A 10,000-nucleotide genomic window follows, 5' to 3' on the forward strand; every position below is an offset into this window, starting at 1 on the left:
CTGCCGAATATTGTGTAGAATTACGTACAATTAAGTCAGATCGGGGGGGGCACGGTGGCTTAGTGGTTAGCACGTTCGCCTCACACCTCCAGGGTTGGGGGTTCGATTCCCGCCTCCACCTTGTGTGTGTGGAGTTTGCATGTTCTCCCCGTGCCTCTGGGGTTTCCTCCGGGTACTCCGGTTTCCTCCCCGGTCAATCAACCTACCATGCATGTCTTTGGACCGCGGGAGGAAACCGGAGTACCCGGAGGAAACCCCCGAGGCACGGGGAGAACATGCAAACTCCACACACACAAGTTTGTGAATCAAACTCACAACCCAGGAGGTGTGAGGCTAACGTGCTAACCACTAAGCCACCGTGCCTCCTGAATCCGAGGCACCACAAGAGAAATTGAAGATGAAGATCTGAGTGCACGTGAAGAAGTATAAACCTGGAGAAGTTGAGTAAGATATTGTGGTGAAAGATTAGAAAGTGCCTTATAAGCGAATAGCAAGATTTTGAATTGAACTCTATATTTTACTGGAAGCCAGTGCAAATGCTGGAGAACCGGAGAAATGTGATCAGTATAAGGTGTTCTAGAGAGAACACGAGCGGCAGAATTCTGAACCAGTTGAAGCTTATGCAGCAATTTGGACGGAATACCTTTAAGAAGAGCATTGCAGTAGTCTATACGTGAGGTGACTAGTGCGTGAACGAGAACTGCAGTATTATTATTTGAAAGAAAGGGACAGAGACAATTAATGTTGCGCAAATGGAAGCATGCAATCCGTGTGATATTATTCACTAGAAATAATGGATGCTGTGGAACATTTAGCCATAAACACTTTTCTGCCTCTTCTTTGGTAAGCCTATTAAAAGGAAATAGAAAAGAAAGTCCATTAAATGAAGCATGCAAACCACAGACTGGTTAAATTTCTCCATTATATATATATTATAATGGCTAAAGACTGTGTGTGACGTTGTGTGTGTTGAGAGCTTTTATTACTAAGGAGACGGATTTTGTATCGATCGTTAACGATGGTTTATTTAATGATTTTCATTTTCCCTCGTCCAGGTTCTGATTTCCTGTGCAACACCCACATCATCCCGGTGAAGAACGAAGAGGGCGTGGTCATGATGTTCATCCTGAGCTTTGACTACATCATGGATGACGGGAGCATGGACTCGCTGGAGCGCATCAACTTCACGTCACCGTCCAGACCCCAACACAGTGAGACTAAGAACTAGCATGCGCACACACACACGCGCACACACACACACACACACACACTTCCCCATTCCCATGAGATCATTAAAATAAACACTTCCTTCATATAAGACATGACTGGAGTAAAAAGAGAAGCCTCATAAACGACCTCTGTAAGACGGATATAAGGAAAAGAGAGAGAGTAGCTGTAGATTTATTCTCCCACAAGCCCAGAAGGTCAAGTGGGGGTCAGAATTTATGCGTCGCACAACACTTTTAAGCTATAGTGTGTAGTAACACAGCTCCACACACTCAGCAGCAGATACACACACACACACACACACACAGTGTCTCCATTACAAAGTCGCTTCACACACACGGATCCCAATTATTAGTCCATGCAAATCTGTCCACAGGTATCATAGCAACAGAGATGGTGTGTGTGTGTGTGTGTGTATGTGTGTGTGTGTATGTGTGTGTGTGTGTGTTTGTGTATGTGTGTGTGTGTTTGTGTGTGTGTGTTTGTGTGTGTGTGTACTGTGTGTGTGTTTGTGTGTGTGTATGTGTGTGTGTGTGTTTGTGTGTGTGTATGTGTGTGTATATGTATGTGTGTGTATGTATGTGTGTGTATGTGTGTGTGTATGTGTGTGTATGTGTGTGTGTATGTGTGTGTGTATGTGTGTGTGTGTGTTTGTGTGTATGTGTGTGTGTGTGCTTGTGTGTGTGTGTGTGTTTACCAAAAAGTTTGCATTGCCAAAATAGTGGTTGCGACAGAATTATTAGTTATTCTACAGTGAATCAAATCAGTGCATCAGTGAATCTCTCACTTCCCCCTTCGACTCTGCACCCCAGAGGAAAGGTGTATTTTCTTAGACGTGAGAATTTTATTTATAAATTAATTTATTAGCCTCTTACCCAGTTACCCTGTTAGTACAGTAAGTGTGATGAGGAAGAATTACAGGAACTTCCCAAAAACAGATGCGGGTCCTGTGGGAGACTCGGGGCTCCGGTTTGATCCGGGATATAAATAGACTTGTTTGGCCAGCGATTTAATTAACGCTGACATGGGATTGGGCAGGAACAGAGGGTGGTGGTGGAAAAGAGAGAGAGGGATGAAAGAAGACAAAAGAGGAAGGATGGAAGACTGATATTGGGAGCGGATGATGGAGGAGGAGGGAGAGGAAATTTGAAAAGGTAGAGACAAAGGAAAACAGATAGAGGAGGGAGAGACGGTGAGAAGAGGATGAGAGGAGAGAATGAGAAGAGAGGATGAGAAACAGGATTGGAGGAGGGAAAGAGACGGACGTGTGTACGTGCAGAGGCACGAGGCAAAACGCAGCTGGCTTCTGTTATTACATTTCCAACATGATCCGTGTCATGAAGCCATGTTTAATCTGCTGTTTGTTTATGTGAGAAAATGAACGTGTTTACGTACGACACCATTTATTTATCCACGTGTTTTCGTACGACACCATTTATTTATCCACGTGTCTCCATACGACACCATTTATTTATCCACGTGTCTCCGTACGACACCATTTATTTATCCACGTGTTTCCGTACGACACCATTTATTTATCCACGTGTTTCCGTACAACATGTTTATTTATCCACGTGTTTCCGTACGACACCATTTATTTATCCACGTGTTTCCATACGACACCATTTATTTATCCACGTGTTTTTCCGTACGACACGTTTATTTATCCACGTGTTTCCGTACGACACGTTTATTTATCCACGTGTTTCCGTACGACACCATTTATTTATCCACGTGTTTCCATACGACACCATTTATTTATCCACGTGTTTTTCCGTACGACACGTTTATTTATCCACGTGTTTCCGTACGACACGTTTATTTATCCACGTGTTTCCGTACGACACCATTTATTTATCCACGTGTTTCCGTACGACACGTTTATTTATCCACGTGTTTCTGTACGCCACCATTTATTTATCCACGTGTTTCCGTACGACAGCATTTATTTATCCACGTGTTTCCGTTCGACACGTTTATTTATCCACGTTTTTCCGTACGACATGTTTATTTATCCACGTGTTTCCGTACGACACGATTTATTTATCCACGTGTTTCCGTACGACACGATTTATTTATCCACGTGTTTCCGTACGACACGTTTATTTATCCACGTGTTTCCGTATGACACGTTTATTTATCCACGTGTTTCCGTATGACATGTTTATTTATCCACGTGTTTCTATACGGCACCATTTATTTAACCACGTGTTTCCATACAACACGATTTATTTATCCACGTGTTTCCGTACGACACGATTTATTTATCTACGTGTTTCCGTACGACACGATTTATTTATCTACGTGTTTCCGTACGACACGATTTATTTATCCACGTGTTTCCGTACGACACGTTTATTTATCCACGTGTTTCCGTACGACACGTTTATTTATCCACGTGTTTCCGTATGACACGTTTATTTATCCACGTGTTTCCGTATGACAGGTTTATTTATCCACGTGTTTCCGTACGGCACCATTTATTTAACCACGTGTTTCCGTACGACACGATTTATTTACCTACGTGTTTCCGTACGACACGATTTTATTCCAACCTTGAAAACTATTGACACTGAGACTAAAACATGCAAAAAGAGTCCGGATAAAATCAACAGACGAGCTGTTCACGTTGATGCGGAATGATTGACAGACGTGTTAGCGTTTTGAGCTCCCCTTTATTAACCGACACCCGAGCAAGCCCCGCCCATTTCCCCGTTATTACACATTATTAACATTAATTATTAACACCGTTTCCTGCCTGAGAAACACACTGATGTGGTGTCATTTCTTTTTATTAAGGTGAATGAGGAATATTTTCATCATCAGAATGAATTTATTCATGTGAAATATTTCTATATAATAATCTATGTTTGACTTTATTACTCAAATCATTACACAAAGCACTAATACGGTAAAACCTCCAGTGTGTGGAGCTTGACTTGTGATGGCTGTAGATGATTCATAACCCAGTCTGTGTGTGTGAAAGAGTGAGAAACAAAATTCCTTTTGACTTTGATGAGAGACTATAGCGAGGGTGGCAGGACGCTTCGTTTGAGATTCGCCCTTTTCCCGCCTCTTTTCTGCGTCGTATTGATGCTGACGCCTCGGTTTTCTCCCGTCGACGATATTTCTGTCTGACATCTGTGCAGATCCGGCTAAAAATTCCTCACATTACCTTTCAGCAGCGATGTACGGCGGTGTAATAAACGCCGAGGCCTTGTGTAGCAGCGCGGCTGCCCGTCACATTTAACCAGAAATCTTCCTCTCACTTAGACAGCAGTAACTCCATTAAGACCAGATGATAATGGACATGAATGCCGTGTATAATCTGATCAGTGTTACGAGTGACTCGTACATGACCTGCCTAAATGATATCCCGGATCACTTCCTGCTTAGCGTTTCTAATTTAGCATTAAACTTATCGAAAGCATCGCAAGCTGTATAACATTTCAGAATGTTTGGCCTTGTGCTACTAAAAGCAAGAGCTTGTAAATTACAACAAAGCTTTATGTGATGTTTTTGACTTTGTGCCCCACCAGGAAAGGGCCGTTTCTTCCGTTTTCGCCTCCCCGTGGCGCTAAGCATGCTGGGACTCAGTAAGCAGTCCCTTCCTCAGGAGGACCCGGACGAGGTGACCGTCTGCTCGCCCGAACAAATGGACATGCACTCGTCCTGCGCCTCGTCTTCGTCCCTGTCTCTATCGCTCTCGCCGCACGAGCTTCACCCTTCCACACAAGACAGCTGCAGCCCCTCCTACGCCAATGACACCAGGGCTCTGATAGGTCAAACCCTGCTGGACTCCTCCTCTCCTGCCTCCGGACCTCAGGACCAATCTTCACCGAGGGACACGAGGGAAAGGACCGAACCTTCCGGATCGGTGGCCAGCGGGAGCGTGTGTACGCTGCGCAGAGCCTCGTCCACACATGACCTCGAGGGTTTTAACACTCATGTGGACAGGACGTACCGCGGTCGCCATGCTAGTGAAGGTACACACACACACACACACACACACACACACACGTACACACATTTAAATGTCTGACAATAGAAACAAAATGACAATTTACAGTAACTATTGAGAAACACTGCTGAGGTGATCACACCCACCCTCACAGCCAGCTACAGAATTATTGGCACCCTTGTAAAGAATTGGTGTAAAAAAGAAATTTACAGGGGTCACGGTGGCTTAGTGGTTAGCACGTTCGCCTCACACCTCCAGGGTTGGGGGTTCGATTCCCACCTCCACCTTGTGTGTGGAGTTTGCATGTTCTCCCCGTGCCTCGGGGGTTTCCTCCGGGTACTCCGGTTTCCTCCCCCGGTCCAAAGACATGCATGGTAGGTTGATTGGCATCTCTGGAAAATTGTCCGTAGTGCGTGAGTGTGTGAGTGAATGAGAGTGTGTGTGTGTGTGTGCCCTGCGATGGGTTGGCACTCCGTCCAGGGTGTATCCTGCCTTGATGCCCGATGACGCCTGAGATAGGCACAGGCTCCCCGTGACCCGAGGTAGTTCGGATAAGCGGTAGAAGATGAATGAATGAATGAATGAAAGAAATTTCAGGGTGGACTGTAGATCACACACGTAAGATATAAGAATATGGCAACACACACACACACACACATGCAGCAAGCCTTATTCACAGCCACACATCCCAGCTCTTATATTTCCACTTCTCACCCTTCCTGCCTGCCTCATCTCTCTTTCTAACACTCCTCCTTCAGACAATGGGCGAAGCATTAAAGGTATCTGCACCAACTCTGTCCTAACGAGCACGTGCCTGCCTGCCTACCCTCCGGAAGCATGCCAAGTCACATTAAAAATGCACCGGGATATGAAAACGAATGCCATGCACTAATATGCTCGATGCCCTTATTAAAAAAAACACCGCAGTGTAGAATTCTAAGCAGCATGTGACGTGGCGTACGGTGATGTGTGTACGAGAAAATCTGATGCTTAAACGATCGCGATATGCAACATTAAGTTTAGTCGATAAAGCACCAAGAGGCTCATGATATGTTTGAGTTTCCTGCACACGAGCGTGAAAGCGTTTTCACGTGTCTGTGAGAACGTACGTGTCGTACTGTACTGTATGCCGCACTGACACACGACACACCGCATGACTGATAGATCACTGAATGTTCGCTGAGATTTTGCGGCTGTATTTCTTTCTTTCGGAGCGTTTGGTTTCTGATTCGACTTTCGGATTTGATCACGATGCCAAGATGCCAACCATTCCTGGTGCATTTAGGGCTTTTTAGCTCGGGTTGTGCGTTTCATTCAGGTGTGTGTTGTGTGTTTAAGCACTTCAGCAGTACAAAGTAAAGCTTTAATTGCTGTAATTCTCTCTGTCGTGTTTCATACAAAGCCAAGATGGCAGACGTTTTTTTTTTTTTCCCAATCTGAACCACTCTAATCCCCCCTCCCCTCCTTCTCTTTCGCTTTTTCTGATTGGCTAGTGTCTCGCTCTTGGATGGCTGGGGGTATGGCTTGAGCTTTTCCTCTCTGTGTTTTAATCGATCAGCATGACACTATTTGTCTGTGTTTTTTTTTTTTTTTTTTTTTTTTTGTCATCTCACTAATTTAAATATTCTATTTTGATCCCCGAGATGAGTAAGATTGTGAGTGCATTGTGAAGGTGTGTGTTGTTCACGTCAGTGCTGTGTTTCTGTGTATTGAATGACGGTCAGCATTTCTGTGCTCTTATTTTCAGTGAATGTGAATTGAAATGCGTGAGCTCTAAGCTGTGTGTGTGTGTGTGTGTGTGTGTGTGTGTGTGTGTGTCCTGCGACAGGGCCGTTCAGCCAGATCAAGTGCAGTCTTCTGGGCTCCACGTCCGACTCGAACCTCACCAAATACAGCACCATCAACAAGATCCCACTCATCACGCTCAACTTCTCTGAGACCAACAACGACAAACGCCCCGCTTCGCCGCCCTCCTCTGAGAAAACCATCATCGCGCCGAAGGTCAAAGATCGCACGCATAATGTCACGGAGAAGGTCACGCAGGTGAGAGGTCAAGCGTCGTGACTTGTGTTTCTTCAAACACTAACCAATCCATGAGCACGCGTTCAAACATGTTTTCATCTCTTTGAAAATTTGGCCGAATCCCAAATAACATTTTAATCACTGTGTTTGTTCACTACATCGGGTTATAATGTTGTTGTAGGTGTCATGATAATCATTCATTCATTCACTTTCTACCGCTTATCCGAACTACCTCGGGTCACGGGGAGCCTGTGCCTATCTCAGGCGTCATCGGGCATCAAGGCAGGATACACCCTGGATGGAGTGGCAACCCATCGCAGGGCGCGCACACACACACACACACACACACACACACATTCACTCACGCACTCACACACTACGGACAATTTTCCAGAGATGCCAATCAACCTACCATGCATGTCTTTGGACCGGGGGAGGAAACCGGAGTACCCGGAGGAAACCCCCGAGGCACGGGGAGAACATGCAAACTCCACACACACAAGGCGGAGGTGGGAATCAAACTCACAACCCAGGAGGTGTGAGGCGAACGTGCTAACCACTAAACCACCGTGCCCCCCTTCATGATAATCAGATTCTTAATATTTTCTATATTTAAGTGAAATCAAACACATTCCCTAACGTTCTGTGGCGTTGAGGATCGGTTGTGGACTCCGTCTGGCCTCAGACATCCTGCTAATCTGCTGCTGTTGCTGTTTTTTTCTGCCAGATTTACATTCATTCTTCGTGGCCTAATGGTTAGAGAGTTTGACTCCTAACCCTAAGGTTGTGGGTTTGAGTCTAGGGCCGGCAATACCACGAATGAGGTGCCCTTGAGCAAGGCACCGAACCCCCCAACTGCTCCCCGGGCGCCGCAGCATACTGTAAATGACTGCCCACTGCTCCGGGTGTGTGTTCACGGTGTGTGTGTTCACTGCTGTGTGTGTGTGCGCACTTTGGATGGGTTAAATGCAGAGAACGAATTCTGAGTACGGGTCACCGTACGTAGCCTTACGTCACGTCACTTTTACTTTCACACATCCTTACACGGATTGGTGTTAAGAACTGCATTAAAGAGTGTAAAACATCAGCGACGAGAGAAAGCTACGCAGTAAAAATGAACCTGAAACACACAGAGTTCTGATTTTATTTACCTTCTACGATACGAACGCAGCTTGCTGTAGCTCTGAATAACAATGCTCAGGTTCGCTCTTGTTTACAGCCGTATAAAATCCCCGGCTCGTCAGAACGCTCGAAGGCGTTTAGAATGCGCTCTAATCCACACGCTCCTGACGTGTCTTCAGGTTACCAGATTCAAAAGGCTTTAAATAAACCATCGGGCACAAAACACGCATGTTGTTAATCTCTCTCCCAGACCCTGGTTTTTGTCAGCTCCCTGTTTCATCGTCGACCTCGCCGTGTTCCGGGATTGTTTGTTTGCTCGGTTGTTGTCTGTCTGTAACTGAGCAGATGGCATTTATCACACACAGATGGCCGGTTTCGTCTCTTCGGCTCGTAGTGTTTTTATCAAAGCTAAAGAGTCGGACACTCATTAAACCACACCTCAGGACACGATGCCTGGCGGCTGCCTAAAAAAGATAAGCGCTGTGTGTTTAAATGTAATTCTCTCTATCTCGCACTCACCAGCACAAACACACACACACACTCGTCATATAAAATACGATAAAAAACACTTGCAACAAATGATTAGGTTCGATTCTACAAATCAATCACGACTGCAGAAAACAGAAGGACATGAGATTTACTGCAATGAAGGAGAAGGTTCTCACACGAACGATGCTTAAGATTCTAGTTTAAGAGACTCATTGTGTGTTTATTACCAGACGAGGTGTGTGTGTGTGTGTGTGTGTGTGTGTGTGTGTGTGTGTGTGTGTGTGTGTGTGTGTGGGAGTGTGAGTGAGTGAGTGTGTGTGTGTGTGAGTGTGTGTGTGTGTGAGAGTGTGTGTGTGAGTGTGTGTGTGAGAGTGTGTGTGTGAGAGTGTGTGTGTGAGAGTGTGTGTGTGGGAGTGTGTGTGTGGGAGTGTGTGTGTGTGTGTGTGTGTGGGAGTGTGTGTGTGTGTGTGTGTGTGGGAGTGTGTGAGTGTGTGTGAGTGGGAGTGTGTGTGAGTGGGAGTGTGTGTGAGTGGGAGTGTGTGTGAGTGGGAGTGTGTGTGAGTGTGTGTGTGAGAGTGTGTGTGTGAGAGTGTGTGTGTGAGAGTGTGTGTGTGTGTGAGAGTGTGTGTGAGAGTGTGTGTGTGAGAGTGTGTGTGTGTGTGAGAGTGTGTGTGTGAGAGTGTGTGTGTGTGTGAGAGTGTGTGTGTGAGAGTGTGTGTGTGAGAGTGTGTGTGTGGGAGTGTGTGTGTGAGTGAGAGTGTGTGAGTGAGAGTGTGTGAGTGAGAGTGTGTGAGTGAGACTGTGAGAGAGAGTGTGTGTGTGTGTGTGTGTGTGTGTGAGTGTGTACAAGCGAACCCTCAAAGGAGGAGGAGACACACTGAGTTACTCAAATACAATCATTTACAATATTGGGTCCATTAGCAGAGAGACAATACATTAATGCTTCACTAGATACAAAACAAATAACACTGAAAATGTAAAACACACACACACACACACACACACACACACACACACACACACACACACACGAGTGTTGTCATGTCTCTGTTGGTTTCCTCTTGGTCTTCTGGTTTTCTTCCACCTCAGGTAGACAGACTGATGAACCCCTAGGTATGGATGAGTGTGTGTGTGTGTGTGTGTGTGTGTGTGTGTGTCGTGCCCTGTGATGGTCCTGGG

General features: G+C 45.7%; 1 protein-coding gene across 2 annotated transcripts in view; it reads left to right on the forward strand.

The window, feature by feature from the left end:
• kcnh7 (potassium channel, voltage gated eag related subfamily H, member 7) overlaps positions 1 to 10,000 on the forward strand; it is a 49,380-nt gene that overhangs the window by 18,496 nt on the left and 20,884 nt on the right. For both annotated transcript variants that reach the window (XM_060868883.1, XM_060868884.1), the window contains exons 3-5: positions 1,056 to 1,211; positions 4,767 to 5,213; positions 7,017 to 7,231. In XM_060868883.1, coding sequence (XP_060724866.1) covers positions 1,056 to 1,211; positions 4,767 to 5,213; positions 7,017 to 7,231 — 818 coding nt within the window. The remainder of the gene's footprint in view (positions 1 to 1,055; positions 1,212 to 4,766; positions 5,214 to 7,016; positions 7,232 to 10,000) is intronic.

Source organism: Tachysurus vachellii, chromosome 4, assembly GCF_030014155.1.
Source record: "Tachysurus vachellii isolate PV-2020 chromosome 4, HZAU_Pvac_v1, whole genome shotgun sequence".
In the NCBI taxonomy this organism is placed as follows: Eukaryota; Metazoa; Chordata; class Actinopteri; order Siluriformes; family Bagridae; genus Tachysurus; species Tachysurus vachellii.